The 20,084-nt window shown below is 38.9% G+C and overlaps 1 protein-coding gene across 1 annotated transcript in view; it reads right to left on the bottom strand.

The window, feature by feature from the left end:
* Positions 1 to 212: 212 nt before the first annotated feature.
* Positions 213 to 20,084, bottom strand: part of galnt5 (polypeptide N-acetylgalactosaminyltransferase 5) — a 42,214-nt gene continuing 22,342 nt past the window's right edge. The window contains exons 6-10 of the mRNA XM_077215782.1: positions 5,558 to 5,675; positions 4,894 to 5,223; positions 4,644 to 4,724; positions 4,403 to 4,546; positions 213 to 754 (exon numbers count right to left, since the gene is read on the bottom strand). Coding sequence (XP_077071897.1) covers positions 617 to 754; positions 4,403 to 4,546; positions 4,644 to 4,724; positions 4,894 to 5,223; positions 5,558 to 5,675 — 811 coding nt within the window. The 3' untranslated portion in view covers positions 213 to 616. The remainder of the gene's footprint in view (positions 755 to 4,402; positions 4,547 to 4,643; positions 4,725 to 4,893; positions 5,224 to 5,557; positions 5,676 to 20,084) is intronic.

Genomic DNA, 20,084 nt, shown 5'->3' with positions numbered 1-20,084 from the left:
AAATACAGAATGTGCGGAAAACCTTCAGCCACACCATTGGATTAAGTCGTTGGGCCAGTGGCCCTTGGATGTATGCAACACTCACTTTTCACAATCCAATCAAATGTTTTGTTCTTGTCCAAAAAGCAGTTTCACTTGGAAATACACAATACGATAATAAAGTCAGTCATTTCATACCCTTTTCAACAAGAGGTAAAAAATGAAATCCTTGATAGTGTTCAGAGAAAATGTGTACTTTATTGTAAAAAATCCTCACACAGGTTTTTAAAAATGTTTTTTGTGTTACCCTGTGTGTAATTGCTATCAATATCCAAAAGTATTTCTCACAAAAAACCTAAAATATGAATAATCTGAATTGGCCAATTGGCCAAAAGAGACACCTGAATCAATCCCCAAACAATTATGTGTAAAAATTTGAAATAAAATAAAAATCAAACAACAAATGCACATCTGCATTACAGCTATGGACCTTACATAAAACCTTTTCCTCAAACCACACATATTTAATGACAAACAAAAACAAACAAAATAATAATAATAATAAAAAATAAAGAAATCTCAATAGACAGAGGAGAAAGTTGTGATGGAGAATATGTGAGTGATATTCTGGAGCTTCTCACTGAGCGTAGTAGTGTGTGAACTGCCATTTTTGAAAAGTATTGATGGGATCACAGTTCTTAAGGTAGATGCCAGCTTTAACTCCAGCTTCCAGACAGATGGGTTGGGAATGACTCTCTATCATCACATGCTCCGTCTAGACAGATATAGAAGGTAAACTTTGGTCAAAACATTATTACACACTTGAACTAATCACACTTAAATCTTGAGCTATACCCGAGAGTACATACAACTAGGGATGCACCGATCTGATACTCAGAATCTGTATAGGTCCGATACAGACCTTTTTTGCCAGACAAGACTAATCTAGTGAAGCTCAAACAAAAGGACAAAAAAGCAAAAAAGGTTTAGTGAATTATATTCCAGGTGTTCTGAAGCCATTAAAATTGCTTTATTTGAGGAACAGATAAATTGAAGTTCACAGAACTTTCATTTGCAGCAGCTGTCAAATCTCATTCTCCATTCAGCATCTTTAAACAGTGTCACATACATTTTACTACAGTCAGCACAGTAAATCTCTCTCCTAGATGTTCCAATGTTCCCACTATTACGCATAATCTGAACATAAAGGTCAGGGCTTTTGTCATTCACACAATTAGAATATAAAACTCAATGAAAAAGTTTCAGTAAACAGTTGGACAGATACTCTGTGTTGCACACACACAATATAACATATACCTGGGCCTCCATGTGCTTTAAGCATTTCATCATATTCAAAAATGCTTTAGTGCCACTCTGTATTGGAGCCTTTTATACTGTTTTGCTCAATAAAAGATAATTAATATATATATATATATATATATATATATATATATATATATATGCTATTTATTTATTCTATCATAAAAAAAAAAAAATTTACAAAATGATTTTTGAATTTAAGATTTTATTAATGCTGCGTCTCAATTTGCCTACTTATACTACACCATAAAATTCTGTTCTGATTTTGTGAAGAAAAAGTACGTACATTTGAGTTTGTAGCAGATTAGTAGCCAAGCTTTGGGACATACCAATTCATCATAATTGCGTAACTGAGCTACAGAATGGTCCGTTGTCACGGTTTAAACTACCCTGTCAATCATCGTGTCACAGTTAAAATCATTTAATCGTGTCACAGTCCAGTTAAAATGTTGATATTCAATGCAGAGAACTCTCCTTATTATTTTTGCATAATGATACATTTAAAAGTTAATGACCAAACGTATCTTTATAAAAGTTCACAATTAATTTTTATGTAAATTATTTCCTGTACTGACTAGAATTACTTTTGGCTGAACTGTTTACTTGTTTATTTCCTATTGTAAAAACGTCCTATACTTGTATGCTATTGTTGTTCATTTAAATATTATTTGTTCAACAAACAAAACATTATATGTGATAATTTAATTTGTTTGATATTACAGTTTAGGGCTTTGCTTAAATCTCCTGTAAAAGTTATTTTAGGTATCAGAAGTGGAAACGGTTTGGTTGATGACATTTAAAATTACCTTTGGAACTCTGTTTTACCATGGTAATTTTTAACCCCTTAACTGTCACCCAGGGTGACTCACCCCCCTTTTTGACAATAGACGTCAAAATGCACGATCCAAACTTAAATGGTTGTTATTCAAGAATTCTTTGGAATATAGACCTAAGTTTGGTCTTATTTTAAAGAAGACACTCAGCAGACTATTGAGCACTTCAAAAAATGAATGTATGAAAACGTTTTTGGAAGTTTAAATTGACTGTAAATCAAATGTACTGTACAAAATATTTTATTTTATTTTATATACAATATAAATCTAACAAAATATTTTTTACTATAAAATTACTATAAAATAGTAGCTAATTACTTTAAATATATATAATTTTTTATATATTTACTACTATAAAAGCCATGTGTCTATTTCATCAAATTTGAAGTTCCTATGAGATTTTGTTTAGGCGCTGTACCAAAATATCCACCAGGTGTCACCCACATTCCATTGACACTTTTTTTGATGGGTTCTCCTGTAACAAATTGATCGATTTCTATCCAAACTTCACTTCTATAACAAAGCAGACACCAAACATGGAAACTTGAGACTCAGAACATGAATATGTTTTGTCAAGATTAGAAAAGGTTTTGATTATAAAGTAGTTAAAATAAATTTTGTAAAAGTGGGAATGCATCAGCTGGACTGAGCGGCAAAAGAGCTGCTGCATGACTGGATTTAATAGGGGAAACTGCGAAAACGTGAGAAAAAAAAACAACAATTATCTGTTTAAACTAAAGGTTGGACTTGATACAGTTTTCCTTAGAAACTTAAATATCCAGGGATCCATGGTTATTGACATGCAACCAGGAATCATGTTTCCTGACATTTATATGTGCATGATTTGACGCCAGGGAAATACATAAAGCAAATTTGCCTGTCAAAGTTTTATATAAATAAAAGGTCTAAATCCCGGTGATCACTTATATCAATGCTATAAATATCGTCATATCGCCCACCCCTAAAACTTGTATAGTTTTTGTCAGTGTATATTTAAAAACATCCAATTATGCAGAATATACGATGATAAATATTTAATTGAGGAATTGTCAATACAATATATAACAATAAAATGTATAGCGTATGATTTTACCCCAAAATAACAATATCATAACTGCAAATACACGTTTCACTGCCTGAAGTCCAGTATTTCTATGAATTGCAACAATCTATTTGCTTCTCTGTTCTGTAGCTTTCAGGCAGTCTGTAAAAATATACCAGTTTCTTGTCAAATCTATTTGTACAATCAATCTCAAAGCTCTTTCCCATTTTAGATGTGATTTGTGTGTCTCTCCCTCCTTTTGCCCAACCCCAAACAACATTGATGCAGAGCAACAAAAACACGGAAATGCTGTTCAGTCGATGGATGTAGGGACCTGCACTCCCGCGGGACCCAATGTAACAGTGTGCGACACGGGACAAGATTTGATGGCCGAGTGCGGCGGTAAGGTACTTGTGTGTGCGGGTTGCGTAAGAATAAAAAGATTTGCGGGACTCCCGCAAAATAGTAATATCTAAAAATAAAACATCTAAAAGCAAATAAATTGTTATTCCTAAGTTGCACAAAAGCAACAAGAACAACTAAAACTAAATAAAAACGAGTTACAGGCCAGAACGAGTTTCTATTTATAACATATTTGCAGCGTTGAGCAATGTAGCCAATCACAGACATATGTGTTGATTTCTTGAACGCAATGGCCAATGAGATGCATTTAAGATAGAATCCACTCACCGCTCAAAATTGAGTTTTTTTTTAGTGTTGAATTCTGCATGCTGGCAAATCCTCTGATTATAACAAACAAAGTGTTTACATTATGAAATAATTATTGTGCAGTCAACTTCACTGATAATAACGGAGCTTTGTGAGATCGCGATGAACTGAGATGTCAGCTTTTTAGGAATTATATTCGTGTGGGTTTTAGTTTTCTTAACTTTATATTGTGGCACTCTGCTGCAAAACTGGTGATTCCCTCAATACGTCATTCCCAGAATTCCCTTGTGGTCGGGACTCTTAATGCTTAATAGACTAATGCAGTGATGTAAAAGACCAAACTCACACCTTTTGGTCGCAAAAGACAAAGAATCAGAACGGTTCCTAACCGGGTTTATTTGAGCTCAATGAGATGACATATTTTTGGCTTTAATATTTGTATTGTGTGGTTTTATAAAAGCAATAAGGTACTCAAAGCTAGTGCTGTATGGTGAATAAGTCACGGCTGAAGGGTATCAATGATGCTATACCTAGAGATTGTATTTTGCCCAGAACTTACCAAAACTTTACCAGACTTGTGCATCCAGCGCAGATGTGGCTTAGTGTTGTCACATGGTTCCATGATAAGCTGTGTTTCCTGAGGAGCCAAGCAGGAAGTGTTCTGTCGAAGCATCCTTAACCAGGTGTAGCTAAATTGTTGACTCTGTGAGGCACGAGAAAGCAGAACAGTGCTTTTATGATGAAAGATTATACAGCAGAAACGAATATCCATGTGAATAATACATCTGAATTGGATTTACCTTATTTGTGAGCTCACATTTATCAAAAGAAAATATGCCATTTTGAAATACTAAACACTTTCTGGCTCCAACATTAAAAATCTGAAAACAAAAAGAGACCTAAACATCAACAATTCCTAAACAGAAAACAATAGAACTAACAAACAATGCAAGGAGAATGTCTCTACGATTAGTTACAGAAGAATTGACAAATCAAATAATATATTTTCTATAATAAATGTCCTCTAAAGTTTATATATTTTCTACCTACCACTCCTTCAGCTTTGACCAGAGGGGCGTCTAGGTCTGGGTATACATTCTCCAAGTACCATTTAAATGGTTTACACTTGAGTTTCTCTCTCAGCTGAATCTGTTCAGTCAGATTTCCTATATCAGTCACACTTTTGTCCAGTAGGTGGTGGTAGCCATGACCATAAAAGAGCTCTTTATATTCATCCAGCCAGACCTCTACAACCCTGGCCAAGTTTCTCTCGACTGTCTTCACACGGTCTTTAGGGAACTTGTAAGGATTATCGCCACGGAAGATGTGGCCAACACGTGAGCAGGGGATGATTTCAATCTCACCGCCACACATCCAGATCTACAGCACAAGTAACACATTAACTGCTACCACTGGACAATCTATACAATTATTTAAGTATAGCTTAATAAAAGTTTAAAAGGACTCATTAAAAAATCCCCAGATTTAGACCAAGCAGAGTCAAAATTATGTTTTTCATTAAAAGTCCATCCTGATATGTCTACAAGACTGTGCTCAATAATTTAACTCAATAATAAAAAAAAAGGAGGGGGAGAGAGAAAAAGCGGCCAAAAATGCAATACAATGAACTATTTTATCAAAAAAAATAAATAAATAAAAAATCCTTTTAAATCTTTGGTCTTTGGACTCAGCTAATGCACCTTTTCTAATTTACCTTGAAAGAGATTTCCATGTTTTCACCACCCCAGACATCAAGGCCTGGGTCGTATGCCCCCAGCTCATAGAAATAGCTCTTATCTATAGAGAAAAGACCCCCTGCCATAACAGGACACCTGTGCAAGAATAAAAACACAATTAGAAACCCAATTAGAACTGAAAGTACACATAAACGTCTAGGTTACTATTGTAAACCCCGTTCCCCGAAGGAAGGAACAGAGACATTACGTCAGAACTGAACTGACGAATTGGGAACTCACTGTAAGGACTGGGTGAGGGGGGAATCTGAATAACTAAATACATCCTATCTAAAATCCCAATGCCTTCAGGCCCAAAAAGCCTGGATGTAAATTGACACACACACACACACACACACACACACACACACACACACACACACACACACACACACACACACACACACACACACACACACACACACACACACACACACACACACACACACACACACACCAAGGTTATAATCGTTAACGAAAACGAACGAAAAAACGAAAACTAGGTGGGAAAAAACATTGTCGTTAACTAAAATAAAAATAAAAACGAGGCATTACAAAAAAACGATAACTAACTAAAACTGTAATGTGTGTTTGGCAAAACTAACTAAAATAAAATAAAATAATAGAGTAAATGTCCTTAGTTTTCGTCTTTGTCAATGTCTTTCATTTTTAACGCTATTTAAAACACGCAGTGTATTCGTTCAGCTGCATTTCCTTTCCCTGCTCTCCCTCCGTCTCTCTGTCACATGCACGCGCGCACACACACACACACACACACACACACACACACACACACACACACACACACACACACACACACACACACACAGCCCCTCCCCTCCGTGCACACCGCATCTCCATGAAAACGAGGGTTCGACGTTGAAAGCAAGTTCGCGAAAGGTTGGTATCTCGTGAACACCTTTACACAATCACACATTAAAAAGTGGTGCAAAAATATTTTTAATTCTGAATACATTATTGTCTGTGTGTTAATGTCGACCCGAGAAGCGATTGCGCCTTCTTTAGAAAGTTAACTAGTCGCAAATTTGAGGTAAAATGCACTTGGGTTCAGAGCCGGATTAACGCAAAGGCAAACTAGGCACGTGCCTAGGGCCCGATTGGCGGGATGGGGCCCAGACAGAGGGACAAAAAATAAATAAATAAAAAATGTACAAATGTCCTACAATTTATTTCAATATTTATTAATTAACTAAAAATAGTGACGATGTTTATCTTAACCATAGACTGTTACATTACGTCACATTAACGCCAGCCCATCAGGTGCTGCGTAGCAAAAGCCTAAATAGGCATGCAAAGAAGTAAAGCTCGTAATGCAGGTGTGTGCGTTGTCGTCATCTATTTTGGAGTGATTGCAATGTATTCTAAATATAAACTTGTACTGTAGATCAGCGTCATTTCTGGAAAAATCATTCACCGCTTTATTACGAGTTTAAAAGACCGCAAGCGTCATTACCGTGCCCAGACGCGACGCTTTGAATTTGCGCGTACAATGAATAACATCGCGACGGGAGCTGACTAAAAACGCTACAAAAGTAAAAGTCAAGACGTTTGTATTCAAAGTTAAAAAGCCAACTACAACATTTTTAAATGTTTCAAATAAAGGATCTCATGGGTCTATCTTCTAAATTCTCCTGATGATTAGATTATACCCTGTCTGACATCAGCCTACTTACGCCAATAATATAGCCAATAATATCAGTTTAGATTTTTTTCTCTAATCAGTAGCGATCGTGTCTTTCTCGTCCACTTGATTTGTGTATAGCATATTTAAGGTAGCAATGCAATGCATGATATCATATTACTTATATTAATAATATGACAATATCTGCAGTCAATATTGATTAAATGGGAGGGGAAAATCCTGCCCATACCAGCTATGAAAAAAATGATAAAAGCATATATCACTGAAGTGCATGGGCGGCGCTAGGGAGGGGCTAGCAGGTGCTTCAGCACCCCCAAGAAAGACCAAAGCACCCCGATAGCACCCCCGAACATAATGTCTGGAATCAATTATATTCAGGCTATTCTATGGAAGCCGCATGGTGAAGAAAAAAGAAAACGTATCTTGTTATTTAGAGATATTAAGTCGTTATTTCAATATAATATCTCCTTATTTCGACACAATAACAGGGGTTTCCCTGCATTGAATTTTTTTGGCGGTTGCCAAAGCAAATTTTTGTCCCGCAAAGCCTTTTTTGATCGGTGAGTAATGTAGAATAGAATGACTGCTGCTCTTGACAGGGCGCAAACGAGAGAGAGAGAGAGAGAGAGAGAGAGAGAGAGAGAGAGAGAGAGAGAGAGAGAGAGAGAGAGAGAGAGAGAGAGAGAGAGAGAGAGAGAGAGAGAGAGAGAGAGAGAGAGAGAGAGAGAGAGAGAGAGAGAGAGAGAGAGAGAGAGAGAGAGAGAGAGAACACGCACCGGCCGCGCGCGAGCACTCTCAAGTCTTCAAACAACACGAGCGCTGTGTTGCTCTCTCTCCCTCGCGCATATTAATCAAAATCAATTGACACCATAGTAAAAGGTTGGCCAGATCACCAGACCGCTGAATCGGTGTATAAAAAATCGGTAACTTAATTAGATTAGTTAACATTTACTATTAATAAACTGCACTTCTACAGCATTATTAATGTTAATTTCAATATTTCGGAGTCTGCAGGCCCACTATATGTGCCATTAAATAAGCGCATTTAGTTTCATATTTGTTAAAATATTATAATGTTATTTTTTTTTACATCTATGCTGATTATGGAAATAGAACAGCATGAGTAAGATTCGCAAAATATCGGAAGAAATGATGGGTCAGACATGATTTTGACCACTAAATTAAGTTTTGTTTTGTAGAAAGCCTTTCTTTAAAGTGAATTTCGTTTTTTATAAATTGTATCTTAATTTTAATAAATTTTTCATCAACCAATTGCCTGGATATAATAAATAAGAAGCAAATATGGCAGACAATATGATCATGATATGGAGGCGCCGGTGCGATTTCATTGCACTGCACGTGAACTGGAGCACATCTCATCATCAATTTTGCTCATTTAAATAATTGTGTGTGTGTGTGCAGCCTAATTTTATATATATATATATATATATATATATATATATATATATATATATATATATATATATATATATTAGAGGTGGGCATAGATTAATATTTTTAATATTTTAATATATTTTTAATATATATATTTACGCAGCTCCCCCTGTCAATGATCTAGCACCCCCTCAGCAGCTGCCTTAAACATTATCTGGCGCCGCCCCTGCTGAAGTGGTATTCTGGAACTGTAAATAAATTAATTAAAACAGCAAAATAACAATAACAATAACATCTTCATTAAACAAAAAAGAGATTACCTTAGATGAAGTTTGATTAATATGCACATACAGTAGCCTACTGGTAAAAAGTCTGAACCAATTACTAGTTTTAATGTTTTTGAAAGAAGTTTTTTATTATGCTCTACAAGCCTGCATTTATTTGATCAAAAATACAAAAAAAAACAGGAATATTCAGCAAGGATGTGTTAAATATATAACAAGTGATAGTGAAGACTTTTTTAAAACAACTTTTTAATAATAAAAAAAAATCCTGAAAAAAAGTATCACAGGTTATAAAATAAATACTAAAAACCATTTCTAAAATTTGATAATAAATCAGAATATTATAAAGTTTTCTGAAGGATCACATGACACTAAATTCTGCTTTGCATCACAGAAATATATTTTAAAGTATAGTAAAATAGGAAAACCATTATTTAAAATTTTTATAATATATTATTTTTCTGTATTTTTGATCAAATAAATCCAGGCTTGATGAGCATAAGAGACTTCTTTAAAACACATTAAAAATAGTAATGTGTCCAAACTTATGTACTGTGTAAGTAAAAACATTTAAAATTAAATGTTGTATAAATTAAAAGGTTAGGAATCATATTTGTTTCAATAGTTTTTTATTGGGGGTGGGGGGCCTCGAAGATGAATATTGCCTAGGGCCTCCAAATGTCTAGAACCGGCCCTGCTTGGGTTGTCGATGTCAAATATATAAGCTGTGATTCAAATATTAATTAATGTTATGTCATTATTCAATACAGATGAGTAGCCGGTCCGACATTAATTTTATGGCCCGCGTCATGCAAAAGATGAATGCACTTTTTATTTTATTTTTAGTTCAAAGGTTGTGCGAATGTTAGACAGTGTGCCTTATATGTAGCCTATATGTTTAATACCGCGGAGTCGGACGCTTTGGATAATCCGTGGGTCAATTAATAAAAAATAACATTTATCATCGTCATTGCGATGTGTGTGGAATGTTTAATGTAGCTTTATATAGCTACTTGATATCTCCGAAATGTAACCATTAACTTGATAAGCGCAACAAATAGCGAAACAAGCGGTAAAGCTGTCAGTTTGTGTGTGCTAGGCAGAGCTCGTGCATTCAGAGCTGCGCACTTTCAATTGCGTATTTTAAATATCACACTTTAATTATTTATAGCTCATAACTTATAAAAAATAAAATAAAACAAGGTGTTATTACTATATGACAAATGATAGACAGCTATACAGCGCGCGAGGACTAAATTGAGCTCTCTTTCGCGTCTGAATGGACAAATACACAGCATTATGTATAAATGTCCGTTTTGGAGAGTATTCATGCAAACACAGTCAGTTATGTCTTTACAGAACATACAGTTGTGAGAATATCGGATGTGCATAAGTGCAATTGGATCTGCACTCGGTCTTAAAGTGACAGTGCGTAATAAACCTAATGCCGTCTGTGCACTTAATATCAATCAAACAACAAAATAAAAAGAGAAAAGAATTCACTGCTCTTTAATGAGAAATAGCCTGTATTTGCTCAATGATTTTCTCCATGTATTTTGAGTTTTTTAATACTCTTGAGTATTATTTTTGTTTTAATACATTTTTAATCTACTTTTTTGTTCCAGATTTTTTTAATTTTTATTTTCATATTCAGTATTACTTTAAATCGGACAAAGACTAGCAATACTTACCTTGCAAGGAGGTTTTTAATACTCTGTTTGGGTATGAACTCTTTTTTTGTGCTTAATTTTAATAATTAATATTGCTAGAAAACTGTTAATCCACTTTTTTGTTCCAGATTTTGTTTCACGTTCAGTATTAGCCTATATGCAAAAACGATGTGATCATCGCAACTGGCCCACCTTTACAGGTACTCTGCCCTGCCCCATCTGTGAGCCAGTGGCATCGCTCTCTCCTCTCCTTCTCCTTCCAAGCACCAACCTTCTCCCTGGGCCAGCTCAAGGTTTGTTTACATCTCTCAACACTACAAGAGTTAGGTGGTTACAGCCGGTCATCAGATGGGCACCCCCCTTCCTTGGTGTTTCGTCGATTTAAGCCCATAACACCTCGGGAGGGCTCGACAGCAGATCCAGCGTCCTGGATCTACCCCTGCTGACCACCACCCAACTCTATGCCGTTTTTAGTCCTTCAACAGGTTTGCTCTGCCACCGCACCTCCCGCTGTATCCAGATCCAATTTGATGCTGTTTCCGCCTGTTCAGTGACATTGCCTATCAGCCGTTTCCTGGCCATCCCTTCAATCCCCAAAAATCCGAGTGTTCTCCAGAGCGACTGTCCCGCAAAACCTCTGCAGCCGACCTCTACTGGTAGATTCCAGGCCTTCCATCCTTTTTGCTGACTCTCGAGGATAAGGCCTTGATATTTTTTGAGCTTACGCTCATGTGCCTCCTCCATCCTTTCTTCCCAGGGTACAGTTAACTCTATGAGCACCACTTGCTTTGTACCTCTAGACCAGAGTACAATATCTGGTCTGAGGCTAGTGAGTGCTATCTCCTCCGGGAATTTGAGCTGCTTTTCCAGGTCTGCCAGCATCTCCCAGTCATTTGCTGAGGCCAGGACCCCTCTGCTCCTCCCTACTGCTGCAGTGCTCTCTCCAGGCCTGATGAAATGAATAAAGTGGTGCCCGTCAGAAAGCGGTTTACGATTCTTCCTTGCCTGTTCCACACCATCCGCCAACCGAGACAGGATCTTATCGTGACGCCACCGGAATTTCCCGTCTGCCAAACTTGACCGGCATGCTGAAAGGACGTGCTCAAGATTGGCTGTCTTTCCACACAGCGTGCAGCTGGGGTTCTCTGCTATCCCCCAAATATGGAGGTTTGATGGGGTAGGCAGGACATCATAGACAGAACACATCAAGAACTTTATCCGACGTCCTTCCATGGTCCAGATCTCCTGCCAAGTCAGGGCCCTTTCTTGCACGCCCTCCCACCTTGTCCAGCTGCCCAGTTTTTTCATGGCAACAGCCTTGACATGCCGGGTTTCCTCCTCTGCTTTACGGACCTCCCTCTGCACCATGCCGCGACGTTCTTTTGGGTCAGCTTTTTCCCAGCTTATTCTGGTGAAGCAACCCAGTCCAAGCCTGCCCAGAGCTACTGTCCCAACGATGTCGCATGATGCAGTCGATCCTCAGCCTCCGTCAATGCTCTACTGGCTGACCATTTACGACCTGTCCTGACCACAATACCTGCTTGGCGTACTCTTTCGTCTTTGCTGTCTCGCAGCATCATGGCCTGGCGTGTCTTTGTCGCCTTGTACTCCTCGACCACTGATGTTACTGGCAGCTGCAGCTTGCTGCCTGTGCTATACAAGCCAATAGAGCAGAAGCTTCTTGGGACGCCCAGCCACCTCCTCAAATAGGTGTTAATCCTCCTCTCCAATCCCTCGACGGTAGAGACAGGTACCTCATAAACAAGCAATGGCCAGAGCAGCCTAGGAAGTACCCCGTGTTGGTAACCCCAGGCCTTATACTTGCCAGGTAGGCCACTCTTTTCTAGGGATGTCATCCAGGTATCTACTTGGATAATCATCTCCCTCACACTCTGCTTATCATTGAGGTCTGCCCTGTACCATTTCCCCAAGCTCTTCACGGGTCTCTCTTGGACCGTTGGGATGATGGTATCTTTGATCCTGAAGCGGAACCGGTCCTGGATACGCCCCTTCCTCAACACCAGGCTTCTGGACTTTTCTGGTTTGAAATCCATCCTTGCCCAATTGGTGAGTTCAACCAGATCCTCCAAGATCCATCTCCCTTCAGGTACCGATTTTGCCGTGATGGTGAGGTCGTCCATAAATGCTCTTACAGGTATCTGCTGGATGCCACTTGCCAACACTGCGCCTCGGCGCAACTTCTCTGCTGATTTAACGAGAAGGTTCATCGCTGCTGAAAACAAAATCACTGAGATTGTGCATCCAGTGACAATGCCCACCTCTAGCCTCTGCCATTCTGTGGTAAAGTCTCCACAGGAGAAGCGCATGTTGAAGTTGCCATAGCAACGCTGCAAGAGCTTCTGGAATCGCTCTGGGACATGGTAGGTCTTCAACGTCAAATGCACCAGCTTGTGGGGTATCGTCCCGAATGCATTTGTTAAATCCAGCCACAGAACTGCGAGGTCACCACGGTTCTTCTTTGCATCTTCGATAATCTTGGTGATCATGCTGGTGTGCTCAAGACAGCCTGCCACCCCTGGAACTCCCCCTTTTTGGACGGACGTGTCCATGTACCCGTTGTCCATCATAAAGGTGGTCAGTCTCTTCGCCAGAATCCCAAGAAAAATCTTGCCTTCAACATTAAGGAGTGAGATGGTACGGAATTGCTTAATCCCCATAGAGTTTTCTTCCTTAGGGATGAAGCAACCCTCAGCGACCAGCCAACTATCAGCAAGGAAGTCCTTCTTCCATGCAACTCTCAGTAGCTTCCAAAGTCGTCTCTTGAGCCTTTCACAATACTTGTACACCTTATATGGAATGCCATTCGGCCCTGGGGCTGATTTTGCTCTGGCCTTCCTGAGAAAGGTGTTCACCTCCTGCCAGCTCGGTTCCTCAGCTCTAAAGGGGGTAACTGGTTCTGCTGGTTGTATGAGTTTCTCCATTTCCTCCAGGCTGTCCTCCCTTCTGGGGTCACTGTGGATCTGACGAAGGTGCTCCTCCACCTCCTCCTTTGTTGCTTTCAACTCCCCTGATCTTACGTCGCCCAGAAGTTTTGACAGATATTTGAAAGGATTCTTGGTGAAATCTGTCCTCTCCTTCATTCGTCGCTTCCTGTCCCTACGGTGACATTCAGCTCTTCGCAAGGTCTTAATGCGCTCCCTCAAGTTGTCACGGATTTCCTTGAGTGCTGGTCTCTCATCCCCTGCTGCTTCACGAAATGCCTTCCTCAGCCTCCGCAGATCCCCTCTAAGGATTGCTATTTCCTTCAAGCGTCTGCTTTCCTTTGGCCTGGTGTTTGTTTTAGCCTTCAGCTCTTTCTTTCCGAAGCGATCAGCCCCTATGCTCCAAATAATGGAAGCCATAGCTTTGAGCTTCTTGCCCACATCTCCTGCCAAGGCCGTTTCCAGCACGTCATCCACATCATGATCAAACCTCTCCCACTCCTTCCTTGCCACTGCAGCGGGCCAGTTCACTGATTCCTTTCGGGCCACTCCTACCCATATGTCCTGTCCAGGTCGTCTAATGTCCTGTGTACCCTCCTTTTCTGTCTGGTGCTTTGTGTCCTCTGACACATCAGTGATGCCGTTCCTACTCCCGTCTTCATCGTGTGCCTGGAGATTCGGGGGACTGTGGTTTGCCTCCTGCCCCGGCCTCTCCTCCGTCTCACCAGGTTTCCCTGTGTGTTGCACATTATGTTCCGGTTGCAAGCACTTCATCTTTGACTGATGTATCTTCAGACCCCTCCCATTTTTACATATCTTACCACATCTGCAGACCCGGGATAAATCGTTTACCTGTTCCATAGTCGAAAGTCCATTATGAGTGGTCATACCAAAGGTCTGTCCTGTGGGCCGATCATCCTCCCCCGCTCTCGCTCGACCCTGGGGGTATCTTATAATGTACATTTCCATAGCGATTAGCAATGGGTCCCTCCTCGCGAAGGTTGTGCTTCGGCCTGCCAAACCTCCACACCCCCGCTTTGGTCTTTCCCAAATGTCAGCAGTCTTTCCTAGCCGTCACCGTTCTTCCTCGGTCGCCAACTTGTCTTTCCAAGTAGTCACCGGGTCAACCAGAAAAGATATGCAAAAACGATGTGATCATCGCAACTGGCCCACCTTTACAGGTACTCTGCCCTGCCCCATCTGTGAGCCAGTGGCATCGCTCTCTCCTCTCCTTCTCCTTCCAAGCACCAACCTTCTCCCTGGGCCAGCTCAAGGCTTGGTTACATCTCTCAACACTACAAGAGTTAGGTGGTTACAGCCGCTCATCAGATGGGCACCCCCCTTCCTTAGTGTTTCGTCGATTTAAGCCCATAACACCTCGGGAGGGCTCGACAGCAGATCCAGCGTCCTGGATCTACCCCTGCTGACCACCACCCAACTCTATGCCGTTTTTAGTCCTTCAACAGGTTTGCTCTGCCACCGCACCTCCCGCTGTATCCAGATCCAATTTGATGCTGTTTCCGCCTGTTCAGTGACATTGCCTATCAGCCGTTTCCTGGCCATCCCTTCAATCCCCAAAAATCCGAGTGTTCTCCAGAGCGACTGTCCCGCAAAACCTCTGCAGCCGACCTCTACTGGTAGATTCCAGGCCTTCCATCCTTTTTGTTGACTCTCGAGGATAAGGCCTTGATATTTTTTGAGCTTACGCTCATGTGCCTCCTCCATCCTTTCTTCCCAGGGTACAGTTAACTCTACTTTAAATAGGACAAAGACTAGCAAGACTTACCTAGCAAGATAGGCAATACACAATATTTCTTACTTATTTAGAAATGCAGTTTATGTCATCTTTAGTCTATTTGCTATTTAGTTTTTTTTCCTGGCACACGTCACTTACACATTTTGCACTTTACTGCGGAGTCTTGTGCAGACTGTTTACATATTTGTGCCCATATGTACATTTTATGTACTGGTTTTATTGTTGAATAGATATTTCTAAAATTGTATGATGTTTTCGTTGAGTTATTATTACTAGGGCTGCAACTAACGATTATTTTGATAATCGATTAATCGGACGATTATTTTTTCGATTAATCGATTAATCGGATAGAAATTAAATTAGATTTTTTTTTTTTATAACTAAATAAAACCGTAAATCAGGGTATTTATGTGTAAAAGTGTACTTTAAAAAGTGCAAAAGCCACACATTGAGTTTTACTAATATCAATATTTGCATTGTTTTTAATGATAATTGCTGATGGCAAGTTGACAAACATGATTATTGTTAAAAAAATGATATCCAACATATTGTTTTAACACAATTTTTGTTAAAACAAATTTACACAGACATGTTGTTCAGATGTGAATATCTGAACTAAAAACAAACTAAAAACATCTAAAATATATAATTCATTTAATTTTTATTTAAAATTAATTATATATAAGGAATATAAGGATAAAGAATATAATATATATTATATATATAATATATAAAAGAATATAATATAAGGATAAATTGATTAAATAAATATAGAAAGACTGAAAACAATTGTGTGAATGTAGAGCCGCAGTAGATCGCGTTTGAAAAACAATTAAAACTTAGTAGACAAATGCTATAAAAAGAGAACGGAATGGAGGTAACGTTACCCAGCAAGCTAACAGGCTTGAGTAAAGGACAGGAGAAATTATGCATTAGTGCACAAGCATTCGCTGAAAACCACTGAGTACAGTGACTAAAAAACAATATTTTACTGCTGCTGTTATTAACTGCCTTTATATTTAGTGCTTCGCTTTGTAAAGACCGTTTTAATTTAACCTATTTCTGCGGTACCGCTATTTTAATCCATCACTTACGTTGCGAGCGAACTGATTGCACAACCTGATGCTCGAGACAAAATACAGACATCCCAAGATCCCGGAAGTCCCGGGAGTCTCCCGCATATTGATTGCGGCTCCCTGATGCCCGCGAATTAGTTCAAACTCCTGAAATCTAGAGCGCGCAAGCAAGAGCGCACATGCGAGACAGAAGAGACTGCTCCAAACCGTGTAGCGCGCGCGCTCGGCAGAGCGCCTGAGGGAGAGAGACCTTGCGTGTGTGTGCGTACCAGTAAACGCTCCCCGTGACGTAAGCAGACCAACTAATCGATAATGACATTCGTTGACAACGATTTTCATAATCGATTATAATCGATTTTATCGATTAGTTGTTGCAGCCCTAATTATTACACAATTCTTTTTCTGACCTTTTTGAATCTTGCCCCTGACAAATAACCCAAAATCCAAAAAAAGACTAAAACTAACATTAAAACTAATAAAAATTAAACTAAAACTAAGCATTTTCAAAAAATAAAAACTAAACTAAACTAGCAAACCCACTTTAAAAACTAATTAAAACTAAACTGAATTTGAAAACAAAAATTCAAAATGAAATAAAAATAAAAACTAATGAAAAATGCAAAACTATAATAACCTTGACACACACACACACACACAACCACACAGAACCACACACGCATCCCCCACAAGTGAAGCCCGCTCAGGACAGAGCGTGGTGTCCAGTTACGAGACATTTTTATGACTGACTGGAATGTTCCAAAGAAGGTGATTCTAAAGAGAAAGAAACTTCTCTTTTTAGACATTTAACCAGATATATTCGATGTGTTTTTATGTGTGTCCATTTGCCTAGTCACATTGGAATGACTATGATTTTATCGTAGCTTAAAGTGAATTATAAATACCTTCATTATGCATTTTAAATATAACTGTCTACTCCCATAACTTGTACACATAGTTCTGGACACCTCCAGAATGCTTTCGGTGTGATCAATCAGAATACGTACAGTAATATCCAGTAAAATATAGTTTACTATGTTTTCCATCTTTGGAGTGAAAAGAGACCAAAACTAACATCACTGGTGTTCTTAGATAACAGCGTTTACGACCCAAAGGAATGTTCACAGAACTGTGGCTCTCTCTGAATTCTAACCAAGGAGGAGAAATGAATCATGTATTCATATTTATATATATATATGCTATTATATATCCACTTGAGAATTGTATGAACAATGTATCTAAGTCCCCTATTTCATGAGTTGCCTTTTTGTGGTTTGGTCTATGTTTCTCGACAACTCTAATGCGATAATGTTTTAAACTTTGCCAACTAATGTTTAACCAAATCCATTTGTGGCAAGTTTGGTCTCGATAAACTCCAATCTTCATTCCCCATTTGTTAATTGACATTACATTTTGCTAAACGTTGTGACACATTAGTATTAGAAGAATTGTGAAGATACTTCTCTTAAACACCCAATGAAACTAGAGATTTAAATGCCTGGTTATAACACAAAGGGTCATAAAATCTCCCTCCAAAGGGACAGCTCCTGATTGGACCCTCTTCCAAAAGAAGGCGGAAACGTCAGGTCTTCAAAAGGACTGAATACCAGTTTATCCCTCTCTTACCCTCTTGTCCTCGTGTCATAATGTAACGTCTCGCCTCAGGGCGAGCTCTTCGCCTTTCTTTTATTTGTTTCTAGTCTAGTTTGTGTTTTTCAGTCTCAGATAAGTCTCCGTGTTTAATTCCAATCGACGAGTGAAAAGAAAACCGCGTGACATATCTCTTCAGCAAATCCATCTACAAGGGACCTTTAAACGAGCGCGCGCTCGCTTTGAAGGAGAAACACGCGCACGTGACGCGCCGGACCGAGAGACACACACGCTTCTTCACAAGCCATGCAAAGAGTTACCTGTGCAAGTATCCGTGTTTTATCACGCTTTATGATTTGTTGAAGTCTTGTTGTCTCTCAAAGTCCGTTGTCTATGTGAATTTGCTATTTAGAAAGGTCCTCGGGTCTTTCTAAACTCCCTATTGCATTCCTGCAACTCTCTACATTTCCTCTCTCTCTCTGTCTCTATGCATTCCTCGTTCATCGATGCCTTATCGTGTTTTGTTGTTTATTATGTTTGTAAATACATATATCCCATGTAACCGTAGTAAATACATAAGTAGTTCTGCCTTATTAAATTCATTATATTCATTTGATTGATGTACTGCCTTTTTGCTCATTTTCAAGTCCCTTAAGTGTCAAAAGATCTTATAGCAACAAGCTTAAAACTTATAAAGATACTTTAAAGAGTATGTGTTTATAGGGCAGGAAACCCAATTCTTGTGGCCACAGAATTGCTTTTCCTGAAATTCTATAAAGTAAGATGATATTGTGGATTCCCACAAATACTAGTCTGACAATTGAGCTAATTAATTTAGCCTGTTTTGTAAGACGTGGTCCGTGTAGTTAATTGCAATCAACTTGTGGTTAAGTGCAGGGATACACAGACATGCATGCAGGTAAAATGACATATCATCCCTTATCAGGAGATTTATTAACACGTAAGACTGATCTAATCCAAACATGTATGAATAATTATTAATTACCAATTATTAATTATGATATGCAAATTCCCCACGGATTAGATCCGCCCCTGAGTCTTTACATAATTGGTGGAGAATATGCTAGGCACATTTTAAACTTGTTTTTGAGCAGTTCAGTTTCAATCGATGTCTATATTGTGATTTAATATTGTACGCGCGCCTCGAGTGAGCGAACTCAACGCGAACTCACTGGCTGACTGATTAAAGGCACAAAGCCGAGTCCATTTCAGCACATTAACAGCTGCAAAATAATGTCTAACATTCCTTTTGCCATTGTTAATAACTAAAAGTAAAACTACAGTTTCATAGTATTAAATTTGTCCTACAAAAGACGAAGAAACCTCTTTTGAATTGTGACATTTTAATGTTAAACTCCCCTGTCCGAACGAGATTCCTCGGTCAGGGTGAAGACTAGATTTAGTGAAACGATGCTCTTTCACTATTCTTAAGAAAGGCCTGATATTATAATCGTTAGATTAACGATAAACTCCTGGTTAAACATTGACGTAGCTACTCAATTGTAAAAAACCTAAAGCATATTTAATCATAAGTGCTATTTGATAATATGTCATGGGAGTCGAAAAAACAGACGAATATTTCCTGTTTTGTTTTGCACGACGCAGCGAAGCAATCCCGCCAGACGTGTTTGTTAAAATATAGCACCAAAAAAATCCAAAACCTAAAAACATTTTTAATCATAAGTGCTATTTGATAAATGTTATTTGGATCCGAACGACAGACGTATAATTCCTGTTGTCCATATTAGTGTGTGGAAGCGAAGAAATCCTTCCGTGCACACGTGTGTCGAATAGAAAAAACCCGCCGAGGTTTAAAATTCATAAGCGAACACGTGTGAATCATAGCGCTAAATGTTGTATGTGGGAATCGAAAAACCGATGCCTAATTCCTGTTGCCCTATGTGTGTGTGTAGAAAAAAAAATTCCTGCCACGCCGTTTTGTGAAATATAGCCGAAAAAAAAAAAAAACTCCTGAGATTTTATTTTGGATAAGTGTGATCTTACAGAAAACAAAGCGTCTGCACGCTCAAATTTGAATCACACATGGAAGCAGGCTGGTTGTTATTCCGCTTACAAACACTAGAGGGCCACCCTAGGCCTAAGTGCTTGACAGT

The sequence above is a fragment of the Siphateles boraxobius genome, unplaced genomic scaffold, assembly GCF_051911475.1.
Source record: "Siphateles boraxobius isolate OS27281-9 unplaced genomic scaffold, OSU_SipBor_1 7, whole genome shotgun sequence".
NCBI classification, from domain to species: domain Eukaryota; kingdom Metazoa; phylum Chordata; class Actinopteri; order Cypriniformes; family Leuciscidae; genus Siphateles; species Siphateles boraxobius.
The sequence above is the reverse complement of the archived record's forward strand: the minus strand, read 5'-3'. Positions and strand labels throughout refer to the sequence as shown.